Source organism: Schistocerca cancellata, chromosome 1 (genome assembly GCF_023864275.1).
Source record: "Schistocerca cancellata isolate TAMUIC-IGC-003103 chromosome 1, iqSchCanc2.1, whole genome shotgun sequence".
In the NCBI taxonomy this organism is placed as follows: domain Eukaryota; kingdom Metazoa; phylum Arthropoda; class Insecta; order Orthoptera; family Acrididae; genus Schistocerca; species Schistocerca cancellata.
Genome location: NC_064626.1, coordinates 481,605,366 through 481,621,286, shown reverse-complemented (window position 1 = coordinate 481,621,286; position 15,921 = coordinate 481,605,366). Strand labels below are relative to the sequence as shown.

At 42.9% G+C, this 15,921-nt stretch overlaps 1 protein-coding gene across 1 annotated transcript in view; it reads left to right on the top strand.

The window, feature by feature from the left end:
* The window catches only part of LOC126161692 (peroxidase-like), a 289,458-nt gene that overhangs the window by 260,948 nt on the left and 12,589 nt on the right, over positions 1–15,921 (top strand). The window contains exons 13-15 of the mRNA XM_049917712.1: positions 632–759; positions 7,269–7,378; positions 9,676–9,768. Of these exons, the coding sequence (XP_049773669.1) occupies positions 632–759; positions 7,269–7,378; positions 9,676–9,768 (331 nt within the window). The remainder of the gene's footprint in view (positions 1–631; positions 760–7,268; positions 7,379–9,675; positions 9,769–15,921) is intronic.

Below are 15,921 nucleotides of genomic sequence, written 5' to 3'. Positions count from 1 at the left end.
GCCTGTTTTATAATAAGTAATCTCAACAAGTCGTCCATAACGTATCAGTATTACAGCACCCATACGGTCACTTTTAAATCCAAGTTCCACTTGAATAGGCTTAATTGCTAATGGAAATCTTAATTACTAGTGGAAAACTCACGAACTTCACTCGACTCATTTTATGTTTGAGCTGCAGGTCACTACCATATATGAAGCTATTTTATCTCTGTCTGATATCCTGCTCGTCCTAAGCCTTTTTTTATGGAACGTGTGACAATCAACAGCACTTATTACCAACAATCTACAGCACGTTTCTGTTTAGGGTATTGAACAAAACCGTTACAAAAATCACATTTATTCGTAGTTGTACTGTTTAGTAATATTTCGGTATTTCGTAGATATTTATTAGAGTTATCACTCGCCTTCATATAATGGCACTGCGCTTGCTTAAAACAAGAACATGAGAACAAGGTTATCATCAGGTTTTCATTGTGTTCGTCATCCGGTGTCCCACAAATAAATGCAAAACGAAGTTGTCTCCAAAAAGAAAGTGTTCTTAATTGTAGCCTGTTCAATGTACCGGTCATTTCTGTATATTCAGTTCGTCTTCCTATTCTATAACGGAAACTGAGTTTCTGTCTGCTTCCAGCGTCCAAGCGGCTGTCTGAACTGATCCGCAAGCCGTACGACCTGTACCGAGCTGGAGTGATCGACGAGTACTTCATGGGCCTCATGAACCAGGTGGCCCAGGCCGTCGACGACTCCGTCACTCAGGAGGTAAGAACAGCAGGCGCCGAAACAGCTGCTGGCTTTAATGGCTGATTTTACAGTCATACAACAGCGCTCAAGAGCTTGTTATGGGATAAGTGGTGGTAGGTAAGAACACTAGACTGCAAGATAAAGGCCTTCAAATCAGATCACGAAGCCGTTGCAGGCGGAGAAACAACGTCATAAAATCTTAAACTCGATCTCTGGCTCCTCTCCATTCCTTCCAGAAGCCACACGGGATATGCCACAATCTCATGAGTAGTAAGAGAAGACTGTCGAAGAGATGAAGGAACGACGCTCGACTGCCAACATCACTGAGACGCAGAAGACTGTTTGCTTTGATCGCTTTAACTTTGTTATGTCCCATTGTCATCCTCTGGAATAATTCTGTATGTAGTCTTAGCCCATTAAAAGACAGTCGTAACGATATGCAGTATCTGTGGCTTAATTTTGTTCAGCCTGCTCTATTCAAATGCCGAAATATAATCCCAATCTACATGTCCCCTCCTGGACTTTGTGGTTAATAACGTGATTTCATACAAACTGAACGGCAGCAGTTACTCACAAGGAACTGCTTGGGCGCGAGGTTTCAAGTTCAGTCTTTAGTAAGGCTTATTTGAATGTACAGGGTGACAATTATTGAAGTATATGGGAAAAAAACGTACATTAGTTACAAACTACGGCGTGCACACACTTTATTCAACATGTAAACGTCACTACAAATATTCGGATTTAGGTTGTGACATGTTCGATATGTCTGCTGCCCTTGGAGATGATGTGGCGCAGACGAATAGCGAAATTCTGCACGACCCACTGAAGTATCGGAACATCGATGCTGTCGATGACCTCCTGAATGGCTGTTTTCAGCTCAGCAATAGTTTTGGGTTTCCTGCTGTACACTCTGTTTTTAATACAGCCCCACAAAAAGGCGTCGCGAGTGTTCAGATTCGGAGAATATGGCGGCTAATCGAGGCCCACGTCACTGTCATCTGGGTACCCCAGAGCCAGAATGAGATCCCCATAGTGCTCCTCCAGGACATCAAACACTTTCCTGCTTCGATGGGGTCGAGCTCCATCTTGCATGAACCACATCTTGCCGAAATCAGGGTCACTTTGGATAATAGAGATGAAATAATCTTCCAAAACCTTCACGTACCGTTCGCTAGTCACCATGGCATCAAGGAATATCGCACCGATTATTCCGTGACTGGGCATTGCACACTACAGATCACCCGTTGTGGGTGAAGAGACTTCTCTATCGCGAAATGCTGATCTTCAGTCCCCCAAATGCGCCAGTTATGCTTACTGACGAACCCATCCAAATGAAAGTGGGCGTCGTCGCTAAACCAAACCATAACACGTGCATACTATTTCCCATCGTGCCCCGCGGCCAACCGACCAGCTTGAACGTTCCAACGCAGACGGTTCGGAAGATATGACGACTTTATTTCATACATTTCAATAACTGCCACCCTGTGTAAAATCAGTACGAGCAGTTCCAGCGACTGAGGTCAACTGACTTTGTCCTGTGCATCGTTTTCAGTTAATGGTGCAGTCTAAAGATGGTCTAAGCCTCCGCCGAAACCGGTCATTTTAATAAAATAACCATCGCGATCAGTATTGTTTCTCACTGATTTTACATAGATTTCAAGATCGCTGTTTCCCCAAAAATGTTACCAATAATTTTGATTTGAAAGTGTGTGTTAAAGGTTATAACAGGAAAAATATTAGGTGCTAATGACTCACCATAAGACTGAGGAGAGTGACATAAAGTGAGTGTGCGGGAGGTGTAGAGATCATCTTCCTCTGGGATGTATGTATTACTCTTCTCAAAATGGATATTCTCGACATTCAAGAAATGTTCAGAACAAACCATTAATTAACACCACGAACGCCAAATGGAAAATGGCGCATCACTGTGATCACGAAGGTTCGCAACATCAAGATCGAAGGCGAACTCTTCGGGAGTTACAAACCGAGCGAAACGTTCAGCTAGTTACCCACTCTTGAAAAATGCATATAGAATCATTTTGGTGTAACGGGATAGTGAGAACGGATGGAATGTGATGGCATGAAACCAAACGCGAAACAGTCTGTCGTGAAGCCTATCGTGAAACTGGCTACCCTTTAAGACGTAGCTACAGACAGTACAGACAGTACAGACAGTACGATAATATGTTTTATAGGCAGGGAAAAAACAGCGTCTGAATTTGCTCTGTAGTTCCAGGTGGTATGAATTGCATATGAAAGGATGAATAGTTTGCTCTAAATGAGTATAATTTTTATACGCAGACCAGGAATCAAGCAAAAGCAAGTTATTTTGACCAGCCAAAGGCATACCATAGTTATAGTTCTCTTACGCCCATTTTCCCATTCTTGCTTGCTGTGACGTAAATATTCCCTACTGCCTTCGCAAGGTCACGCACGCGAGAAAGGATCGTGGCGAGCAGAGTACCCCCAACTTCTTGCAGCACAATAAATAACTTTCCAGCCAATTTATCATCCAGATCAACATTCGGCATAATTTTATACGCATGCGTTAAGGCATAGTTGATCTTGATACATCTCTCTCGGTACCTCTAATTTCCAGGGTTCCATTCATAAGCTTTTCCCCTTCAAATCCCGATTGGTCGGAGATGAAAACCAATTCCTTACTGAACGATGGGATGCGTATGTTTATCTCTTCTACAAATTTTCGGGCTCATACTGCAGTTTGCTGTGCATCTCAAGTTGACTCTCTGTTTGAAATGTTATCGTACATCTTCCAATTCTGTAGCACTGTCTGAAGTTACGCAACCATCCACTGCTTCCTTTGAAATCACTATAACCTATTTCGTGCTCAATTTGATGCGCATAACGTAGTAAGTCACAATTGTGCACAGCCCGTAAATTGTGTACAGCGTCCTGGAAAGGCGCAAACACCAGATTTTGTAACAAGTGCGTCTTGTCCTCCCTTGAATATCCGCTATTTTTCTTATGCTCTACATGGTCATATTTCTGCGGACTTATTCGAAATCTGTTTACAATTGTTCTTTTACTATGCTGCGGATGATCTTCAATTTACGTAATTATGTGTAGTACCCGCTTCTTCGACAACGACTGTCCTTTACTAAGTTTCATTGGAGACGGGATTTACCGCTCCCTGTCTGACAAGGATGATGGACTGCATGGCTCTACACCTGTTTCAGTGTCATTGTACTTGTTATCAATGAACTCCTCATACCCATTGTCCGCACAGTCGAGCGTATACGACACCACACATTCCACCGACTCATCTTGCAGAAACACTATATTTCATCTGCCACTTATTTCTCTGTGAAATTCCTTAGGTTCATTTCTGCAGAAATATCAACTTCGGTAACTGTTGCTGCACAAATAATGCAAAGTTTCCTTCGTATATGGTTGCCATTGCTCTGCCTTGTATCAACACCACTGACAGTGTTTTGAATTACTCGTCGACTAAGCAGTTGAACTATGCTCTGCAGCCTCATACTGTGGTCACCATTGGATGCCTCTAGTTCCGCCCCCTCTTACCATTAGCAGCCAATATTGTGATTTCATGGTAGATAATACGTGAGGCGTGGAATGCTGTAAACGTCATTGGCCCTTTGCTACCTCGCACTCAAGGGACCCCCTGTTGTGAACATTGTATAGAAGAATGGCTTGCAATTCATTAACTGTTGTGCAGGAAGACGTGCAGTATCGGCAGCTTCCATTATAAATAAGTTCAAAGAGAAATTAGCCAACGACAAATTATAAGTTTTGAAATAGAACTTGAAAGAATTTCAAAGCGCACTCCTATATAGAAGTTCCGAATTATCCTATTCATTGTATGGATGTCCACCCTATTGTATGGCCGAGGGACTTCAGCTGATGATAAGTGTGAGAAAAAGTATCATCACAGCTGTATCTTGAGAATGTCCCTATTGTCTCACACGACTGGTTTTGGCGGCACATTACCGCCATCCTCAGGCCACACCACTGCCTAAAGAATATTAAAATTCCTTGGCGCATTTATTGTGGAGTCCTTGTTACTAGTACACGTGGGCTAGCTTTCCTCGGGGGTCCCTCGTCGACACCGTGTTGTCTCCAACACACATCGTTCCAGCTAACTGCACATGCACCTATCGAAAGAAACTGATTAATTAAAATGCACAAAAAATAATTTCGTCGGGTGATGGAGTCTCTGAAATACAAAATGATTTAAGTTTGTGAAGCCACGCCTGTTTAGCGCAAGATATACGCGCAAATTTTTGCAGGGAAAATTATAGGAAGTTGCTGGGATCTCTGAAAAGGTAAAGATCCTTTAATAATTTTATAGATATTCTGATAGTGATTTCTAGACCCTTCACTAATTTCATTTTCTCTGCTAACTGTTGTTTTTTTTGTTATCTATTATCTACTAACAATCAAACAGGCCGTGTATATTATAATTTGTAGCATAAAATTTTTTCCTAAACTAAACGATCTGTGACTACCCCGGAAGTCCTCGAGTTCGACCAGTCGGTACCATCTATTACTGTCTAAGCCTCCATCTACCTCTGTCTCACTATACTCGATACTACCCGCCGATATTGTATGCCGACGCTACTTGAATGCACACATTTACGTATGGATTGCTACTTCTATTCTACAGGCAATACTTTCACTGCGACGGGTAGTCATAAAGTTTGACAAATACCTGCAACAAACAAACATTAATTACGTAAATTCATTCTTGCGAGGGCTAATTAAATCTCTATGAATATACTTAATTTTTATTAATTATAATATAGGTTTCCAAGTACCACGTTTCCCGTGACATTTACAGAAGTTCGATGCTTTTAATCTCATACAATTGCTCGTAGATTACACCTGAAGAGTCTATTTTCTCTTAGGACCGGATGCTATGGCTTTCCATCTTTATCACATGCAATCACTGATGCTCTTCTTTTTGTTTGAATGAGGTGTTTCGGGTGTAAAAATTTGTTTTCAGAACTCCTTCAACTCTTTCCTATACATATATACACTGTGATCAAAAATATCCGGACTCCCTCAAAAACACACGTCTCTCATGTTAGGTGCATTGTGCTGCCACCTGCTGCCAGGTACTCTGTATCAGCAACCTCAGTAGTCATTAGACATCGTGAGAGAGCAGAATGGGGCGCTACCCGGAACTGAAGGACTTTGAACGTGGTCGGGTGATTGGGTGTCACTTGTGTCATAAGTCTGTACGCGAAATTTCCACACTTCTAAACATCCATAGGTCCACTGTTTCCGATGTGATAGTGAAGTGGAAACGTGAAGGGACACTACAGCATATAAGCGTACAGGCCGACCTCGTCTGTCGACTGACAAAGACCGCCGACACTTGAAGAGGGTCGTAATGTGTAATAGGCAGACATCTATCCATACCATCACACAAGAATTCCAAATTGCATCAGGATCCACTGCAAGTACTATGACAGTTAGGCGGGAGGTGAGAAAACTTGGATTTCTCACGCCGGTAAATGCCAAACGAGGCCTCGCTTGGTCTAAAGAGCGTAAACATTGGACGATTGAACAGTGGAAAAACGTTGTGTGGAGTGACGAATTACGGTACACAATGTGGCGATCCGATGGCAGGCTGTGGGTATGGCGAATACTCGGTGAACATCACCTGCCAGCGTGTGTAGTGCCAACAGTAGAATTCGGAGCGATGGTGTTATGATGTGGTTGAGTTTTTCATGGAAGGGGCTTGCACCCCTTGTGTTTTGCGTAGCACTATCACAGCACAAGCCTACACTGATGTTTTAGGCACCTTCTTGCTTCCCACTGTTGAAGAGCAATTCGGGGATGGCGATTGCATCTTTCAACACGATCAAGCACCCAGTTCATAATGCATGGCCTGTTTCGGACTGGTTACACGACAGTAACATCCCTGGAATGGACTGGACTGCACAGAGTCCTGACCTGAATCCTATAGAATACCTTTGGGATGTTTTGGAACGCCGACTTCGTGCCGGGCCGCACTGACCGACATCGGTATCTCTCCTCAGAGCCGCACTCTGTGAAGAATGGGCTACCATTCCCCAAGAAATCTTCCAGCACCTGATTGAACGTATGCCTGCGAGAGTGAAATTGTCATCAAGGCTAAGGGTGGGCCAACACCATACTTAATTCCAGCATTACCGATTGGTGGCGCCGCGAACTTGTAAGTCATTCTGGATACTTTTGATCACATAGTGTAGGTACTGTAGGTTAACCATTGATGTCTCATTGCCTTCACAACAGTTCCATTGCGCTTAAGATACGCTTGTGTACGAATCTTCCTAAGCAACAACTGGAATGAAGCCAACTGGTCGGAATCGCTAATCCTGTTACTAGAATAATACCACAGAAATAGTACTGCTTACACCTGAGATTTCTTTAATGATAATAAGACTGTAGTTATTGGGAAAATTTCATTCCACTAGGTTTACGGGATGTAAAACACATTTTATTTTTATAAGAAGCACTGCCCTAGTATTGATTTCAATGTCTTCTGCCAATTCTTGTAGGTGACCAACCACCTCTTCAAGAAGCCTGGAATGAGGTTCGGTCTAGATCTAGCGTCATTCAACATGCAACGTGGTCGAGACTTCGGCCTTCCGGGATACATGGAGTTCAGGTCAGTACAAGAAAACTGGCTATCAGCTGTTGACATCTGCATCAGTGTCCACACCTTTGAATGAAGCACCAGCACACTCGGTTTTCTAGATGTAGAAACCGCTTTAAAATTATGACATTCCGCTTTCCAGACCTAGAGCCTAACAATAAATATACGAGAAGACATACAAATAACTGCTGCTGTTGTTGTGGTCTTCAGTCCGAAGACTGATTTTCTGTAGCTCTCCATGATAGTTTATTCTGTGCAAGCCTTTTCTTCTCTGCTTAACTATTACAATCTAACTACTTTTGAACGGGATTACTGTATTCAAACCTTCGTCACCCTCTACTATTTTTAGCCTCCTTCCTTAGTTCCATTACCAAATTGACGATTCCTTGATGCCTCAGAATGTATCCTATCAACTGGCCTGTGACATACGTTTCTGTTTTCCTAATTTTAATTCAATAATTCCTCATTAGTTACATGTTCTACCCATATAATCTTCGGCATTCTTGTATGGTATCGCATTTCAAAAACCTCTATTCTCTTCTTATCTAACTGCTTACCATCGACTTCTGCACAAGCTCCAGACTCTAGACAAAAAAATCCGCGCGGGACAGCCTCCTGTCGGAGGTTCCAGTCCTCCCTCGGGCATGGGTGTGTGTGTTGTCCGTAGCGTAGATTAAGTAGTGTGTAAGCTTAGGAACCGATGACCTCAGCAGTTTGGTCCCATAAGAACATACCACAAATTTCCAAATTTTTCCTACATAAAAACTTCCTAATAATTAATTTATATTAGATGTTAACAAATTCCTCCTTTACAGAAATGATTTTCTTGCTACAGCAACTTCAATTTTATTTCCTCTCTGCTTCGACCATCACCAGTTACTTTGCTGCCCAAATAGTAAAACTCGTCTACTACTTTTAGTGCTTCATTTCTTAATCCAATTCCCTCAGCATCGCCTGAAAGATTTTAAAATTCAGTAAGAATATTTTACTCGGCCGCTTTTAACATGCCCAGAAAAAAATAAGTTAGTCATCAATACGTTTATCACGAGAGAATATCGTACCTTCACATTAGTAAAATAAGTTGCAAACAACATCAAAGTATTAATTACCATCAATTTTTCATCCACTGCTGAAAGAAGATTTCTTCTACATTATTCCATATCCAGCTTTACTCATACAAATATATTCTACCTGTTTCCTGTGACTCCCTCACGTCCTATCTCTTCCCTAGTACATTTATTCATCTTTCTATTCCTTCAGTTTATTCCTGCTGAGCCTCTTTCCATTAGCTGTTGGGCATCCCTTAGTTTTTTATTGCTCATTTGTTCAGTTCCATGTCTCGGTACCATCGGTGTCTCACTACCATCGGTTATAACTAGCAGCACATAGTAATTATTGTCTTTCCGCCTCAATACACTGCACATTCACTTTTGAGTTTGGCAGTCTACTCCGCAAATGGTACAACCCAGTTTTATTTCCCTGATTAAATGTTTTTGGTACAGCAACTCGTACTTTCCGTTTGCGCTAGCTAAAAAAACAATTTCAACTGATTCAATAACTTCACTGTTAAAGTTCATTTTCTTCGTTTCAAATAACTGACTTATTTGATTCCGGTCATACCGACGTTAATTTGGAGACCTACTCTTTATTTCCTCTACTGGGATAAACCATTACTTGCCGAAATTATTATGCACTCCAAGCAAACGATCTAGTATAGTATTATCCGTAAATCAAAAATGGTGATTCATTTGGTGGATATGTGTTTTTTCTTCATCCTCTTTCGACGATTAAAAAACTTCTTCACATGGAGCAGAAAATGGTGAACTGTGGTCACCGTATACAGCTTTTTAGTTTCTGAATTTTCCCTCAGTTTTAATGCAATCAAATTGATGCAGTAGATCAGGGGATATGATAAATTGAATATCTTCGATCTGAAACGCCCGGCACACCATGCTATTGTCTCATTGGTCCATCCCATTGGTTGTTTTTTTAAGCAGTTATTGTTAGTAATGTTAAGTATATCATAGTACATCATGTGCTGTCCAAAAATACTGTCTTCTTCCAATGTGGTCGAGGTAAATACAAAGGTTGGGCACCCCTGCTGTAGCAACAGTGTTGATATCGCTTAATGAAGTGAAGAATACTGGTTCAAGTTTTCGTTCTAAAGTGCTCTCAACTCAGATTTTGTTGGAATAGGCTTAAGAGTTTTCTGACAGTTATAAATACAGTTCAAAAGGTTGACATTACATGATAGTTGTTTTCTGAAACTTCCGTGTATGGACGTATTAACTTTTCGGTTATGTTTACAGGAAGTTTTGCGGATTGCCTGGTGCTGAGACATTCGAGGAGCTTTTCGGCAGCATGTCCAACGAAACCATAAGGAAATACGCCGCCATCTACCAGTAAGTCCACTTTCTCCACCTTACATGTCTGATGGGTAAATCATATATTTATCTCTGCGCAGATTTCATATGGAAAAAGAATGCTGAAAATTGGTCGGCATAGGAAGAGGGAAAATGAATGTTCAGTAATGTGGCTTTGAGGTTCTGAATAGCAGTCCGTTTGGCAGTTATATCGTATGTATGGCTGAGTACATATGCTAAACAGGGTAAAAAGAAACGATACCGACAAATTTCGAACAGCTGTAAGGGTGAAAACTGTAGACACCTGTTCTTTTCCGGAAACGCCATACAACGACGCTACATATAGATGGCTGTAGTTATCCCTATCCACCACGAACACTTTCATGTAAATGCAAATGGAAAACGGCCAACGGCTGTCACTAGATCACTCCTTCGACTGCAAGCGGGAGTTGGTACGCTCTGAAGTGATGCTATGACAGGCGCGGAGGGTTGGACGCTGTCTAGTCCTAAAGCTATTGCAAATCATCTAAATGTGAGATAAATGCTTTGAGAAGTGTTCACTGAATAATGCGACTTTTTTTTCTGGGCCAATTTCGGTTTAAAAATGCGGAGTTTGTTGTGGAACATCATGGCATATTCACACTTCAGTCCCAGAAATTTCGTGAAGTACCGGTCGGTGGTCGCCCTATACGTAGCCTTCAAAATGGCGTCTGTAAAAGAGGTGCGTTCCAAGCGGAGGGCTGTCACTGAGTTTCTTCACGCGGCAAACCACGGCATCATAGACATTCAGAGGCTCTTGCAGAATGTCTGTGGAGACCTGGCAGAGGAGAAGAGCACGGTTAGTCGTTGGACGAGGCACCTGTCATCATCGCAACTGTTCTTCCTCTTCCTCTCTTACGCCCGGATCTCGCACATTCCATTGACGTCGTGAGTCTGGGTACTATCTGCACTGTATGGGAACTGTAGAAAGCTTCACAATCCAAGATCACTAAAAAGCATTTTATTGACGACCAGTTTCGGCAGACCTATGCTGTCTGCCATTACCTGCTCTTATTCTTTTTGCATATGCACTGTGAAGTGATTTCGAACACTGATGGATAATACGCCGTAAAAATTCAGAAGCATAGGATCCTATGGTGATAGCATAGTTCTGTCGAAACCTCTCATCCAATAAAATGCTGTTTTAGCGAGCTTGGCTTGTGAAGTTTTGTTCAGTTGCCTTCCATCTGTTTGACACGCACTCCGCGGGAAGCGGTTATCGGTGACCAATAGAAACGATGCGGACATACAGGCGTTCCCAGTAAGGTGGCGTAAAACTGGCACGTTGAATGGATATTATGCTGAAAAATAGGATTATGTAGGCAAAAGAGTGGGGAATAGTATGGTGTTTTGGAATCCTGACAAAAACCAACCTGACTTCAGAAAAAAAATGTTGCATTACTTATTAAACCCCTCACGTATATTATGTGATGTAAATAAACTTATTCTGTGTGAACTCTCTGAGCTTTAATCATGAAAATAATCCAGTGCATGTTAGATTCTGGTCTGAATTACGATAAAAGTTATCAAAATGCAGTGAGCATATCCCTTGTAAAACAATGAACTATAATAGGAGAGTAATCAAACCTAAGAGATTATTTACTAAAAACCTGAACTGTAACAAAGAAAATGATATGTGAACTTACACTGCTTGAGAAAAACAAATCACCCAGAAGGCACAGACGGGTGCCAGTGCAATTTTGTATATGTGCACGCCATCGGCGGGTATGCACTTGATTAGAGATGCATTTCTTTGAGAGTGGTAGAACGGCCACCAGAGAGCATTAGAATAGCTCGTGTTTAGTGTCGTTATCAGGCCTAGTCGGGTATAACCACCAACAGTATCAGATGTTGAATGATCGATGAGAAGGACACGTGAGTAGTCGCGGAAAACAGCGTTATCAACTGATGACAGAATTTGAAAGGTGTTTCATTCTGAGCCTCCATTTGGCGGGCTCCACACAAGAGCTGATCGCCGTATTGTGCACCAAGCACATCATAACCCATTTACGTCTGTGCCTGCCATACGAGAGCATATAATAGACTGCTTATTACATATTGGTTGCGGGCTAGCAGCAGCTGGAAATGGGAAATGCCATTCCATGCGTACGCTGCCGAGAACGTCTCATGACAAATGGCTGCGTTTGGAATGGTGGCGTGACTGAAGCGTGGGTTGCCGATGAGAGGCGTCACACCGTGTTTAGCGACAAACCGCGGTTCTACACTACCGCGGATGAACATCATCGGCATGTAGAGCGGCAACTTGGTGAGAGGTCCTGGTTGGTTCAAATGGCTCTGAGCACTATGGGACTCAACTTCTGTGGTCATTAGTCCCCTAGAACTTAGAACTAGTTAAACCTAACTAACCTAAGGACATCACAAACATCCATGCCCGAGGCAGGATTCGAACCTGCGACCGTAGCGGGCTTGCGGTTCCAGACTGCAGCGTCTTTAACCGCACGGCCACTTCGGCCGGCAGAGGTCCTGGTCTTCGAATGTTTTCGAGAGGCTCAGTGGTGTTGATCCCGGCGTCATGGAGTTGGCAGACATCATGTACAATTTCAGGTCACCATCGCTAGTGAGTGAGGGAATTCTGATGGCACAGTGGTAGGTCATGAACATCACGCATCCTCATGGGTTACTTCTCATACCTCAGTATCATGGTACCAACTTTTCAGAAGGGCAATGTTCGTCCACATATGACATGTTTGTCTTTGAACTGTGGGCATGATGGTGAGATACTCCTGTGACCAGCAAGATCCCCGGGTATGTTCCTGACAGGACACGAATGCTTCATCTCAGTGCCAGTATCCAGGATATCAAAACAGTTGTAGGCCATCTTGCCTCAGAAGGGGATACAACCGAATGAGTGCGTGCATATAGGCCAGGGGGGACGCAATACGATACCTGTAAGTGGGCTCATACTTCCAAGTTATTTGTAAATTTGGCTCGAATTTTCAATCACTGAAATAATATAACGTACGAGAACGAGAATGTGTTTCCGCGCATGAGCGAAGTCATTTTGTATGAGATCTATTAGCTGCACAATACAGCCCCATGTGCTTATCAGGCAGCAACTTGAATAAATACTCAGTGGCTGCAAGGTCTTCCCGGAAAAAAAAACGCAATGTTTGCACTCTCTAGATAGACTAAAGGCCTTTCGCAGTATGCATAATAATAATGACGAAAGTTTTCATTATCAAGCCGAAAGCGTAAGGCACGATCAGCATGTCACGAGCTGGACCGATTATTCTTCCATTATACCAACGAGTAGAGTGCATATTGCCACAAAGCACTTACCTGATTTTCCGATAACGGAAGTTGACCTAACTTTCCCAGCTTGCAGATGAAATGAAGTGGGCAGTGTGTCTAATCTCAGGTCCCAAAAACAACTATAAATTAATGTAAACTATTAAGAGTATTGGTAGGTTGCCAACGCATTAACATCTTTCACTGTTCAGGCCATTGTGTCGAATTGCGCTTGCAGTCCATCAGCGTACAGACGCTCACTTCTTGCCAAAGTGGTTGCCTGGGGAAGATACTGACCACCATAGCGTCGACGGTTTGAATCATAGTTGGATGGCGTCTCTACACTGGGGTTCGTATTCGAAATTTCGTCCTCAAGGCACTCTCTACACTCCTCGAAGTTTTCGCTCGAAATAAGTTACCATGCATGGGTTCCTAGCCTCAGTTTTTCCAACTAGAAATCCTACATTCCCAAGAGTTTTGCTGAAATCACCTTATTGCACCCTTTACACCCAGTGCGGCTGATAAACGAAAAATCGTATTTAGCCATCCGGCGACAGGCTGGTCCACTTATTTTAATGAGGAGTAAGTAAAATTGTATGATGGCTGAGAGACCACAAAGGTTATGTTGAGCTGCTTCAAATGGAAACGCTTTCTTCACAGGCGCATAGGCGTACTGTTACTTCGTGAAGTGTGAATTTTGTATCTTGTCCAATGCAGGTGACTGCAGTGAGAATATCAGAGTCCAGTGTCATTTTGTTTGTGGTGATGAACATGGTAATGATGATTGCACTATGTATACGGATGTTCTTTAACATATAACCTGATAAAAAATTGAAGCAGCCAGAAGAGAAGAAATAAACGAAATGAAACTTCACTGGTTGAGAGAGTATTCGGTGCTATTACTGTGATTACAAATTCGATTTAAATTTACAAATAATTTGGCAATATGAGCCCACTTACCACAATGACATTGCACCCCGTCTGGTCTGGATGCATGCCCTGATTTAGATGGGAAGAATGTCATAAACCTCCTGAGAAAAGCTGGCCCACAACTCTTGTAACTGGTTCTTGATATCCTGAATGTTGGAACTGGTAAAGAGTTAACGTCTTATCTGGTCCCACACATTTTCTATCGGGGACAGATTGGAAGATCATACTGGGCGCAGAAGTACTTCAACATCATGTGAATGGATCAAAAATAGATGCCCCATGTGTGGACGAAGCATTAGCCTGTCGAAAAATGGCTACACGAGACTGCCATTTAAATGGTAACACATGAGAACGCAAGACATCCATGACATACCGCTACGCCGCCCCAGTTTCTTCAATGATCGACGACGTGAGGTCATACCCGATAACTCTCCACGCCAGGACGTCACGAGTACTGTAACACTGCTGTACCTCTCCAAAACATTGGAAGAATGGGACCTTTCCCCAGGTCGCCTGCATACCCGCCGACGATGGTCATCCGGGTTAGTGCAGAACCGCAATTCCTCGCCATTCACTAGCAGTCCATGCTCGCCAGTCACAGCACCACTTTAAACGCAGCCATTTCTGCTGTGATGTTAACTGTAGCCTTCGTCATGGGACGCTAATTCCATAATCCAGTTCTTACTTATTTATACTGCCGGAAAAAATCTCAACACCAAAAAAATAAGTAATGTAGAGTAATGAAATTTCAGGGATACATCTGTATAGGTAACATATTTAAGTGATTAACATTGCAAGATGGCATGTTAATGTAAGCGCGAGATAAGCCATTGCAAACGTGAAATGTTGGTACATTGATAACCGTTGCAACCGCCAGAATGGTGTGTGCAAGCATGCAAACGTGCATACATTGTGTGATACAGGTGCCGGATGTCAGTTTGTGGGATGGAGTTCCATACCTTTTACGCTTGGTCGGTCTATACAGGGACTATAATGCTGTTTGTGGATGACAATGGGGTTGTCGTCCGATCCGATGATGTCTCATATGTGCTCGATTGTAAACAGATATGGTAATCGAGTAGGACAACACAACATGTCGACACTCTGTGGAGCACGTTGGGTTACAACGGTATGTGGGCGAGCGTTATCCTTTTGGTGAACACCCCCTGGATTACTGTTCATGAATGGCAGCACAATTCGAATCACCAGACTGACGCATAAACTTGCAGTCAGAGTGCGTGGTATAATTACGAGAGTTCTCCTGCTGGCATATGAAATCGCGCCCCAGACCATAACTCCAGATGTAGGTCCAGTGTGTCTAGAAAGCAGACAGGCTCGGATTGCACGGTAAACTGCGGGTCCCCTTTCCCGCCTGGATTACTGTGGTAGGTTAGGGACACACAAGTTGTCAAAGTGGCATCCAACTAAAAAATACTCAGTTTGATAATTTATTCAAGAGAAATAGCTTCACACATTGAGCAAGTCAATAGCGCGTTGATCCACTTGTCGCCGGCCTGAGTGACCGAGCGGTTCTAGGTGCTTCAGTCTGGAACCGTGCGACCGCTACGGTCGCAGGTTCGAATCCTACCTTGGGCATGGATGTGTGTGATGTCCTTAGGTTAGTTAGGTTTAAGTAGTTCTCAGTTCTAGGGGACTGATGACCTCAAATGTTAAGTCCCATAGTGCTTAGAGCAATTTGAACCATTTGATCCAGTTGTCGCCCTTACGCAAGCAGTTATTCGGCTTGGCATTGACTGATAGAGTAGTTGGATGTCCTCCTCAGGGATATCGTCCCAAATGCTGTTCGGCTGTCACTTTAGATCGGATGAACGACCCTGCTCATAATGCTTGAAACGTTCTCAGCTGGGGAGATATTCGGCGACCTTTCTGGCTAAGGTATACAATCAATAGGAATTCTCGCCACGTGTGGATGAGCATTATCTTGCTGAAATGTAAGCCCGAGATAGCTTGCTA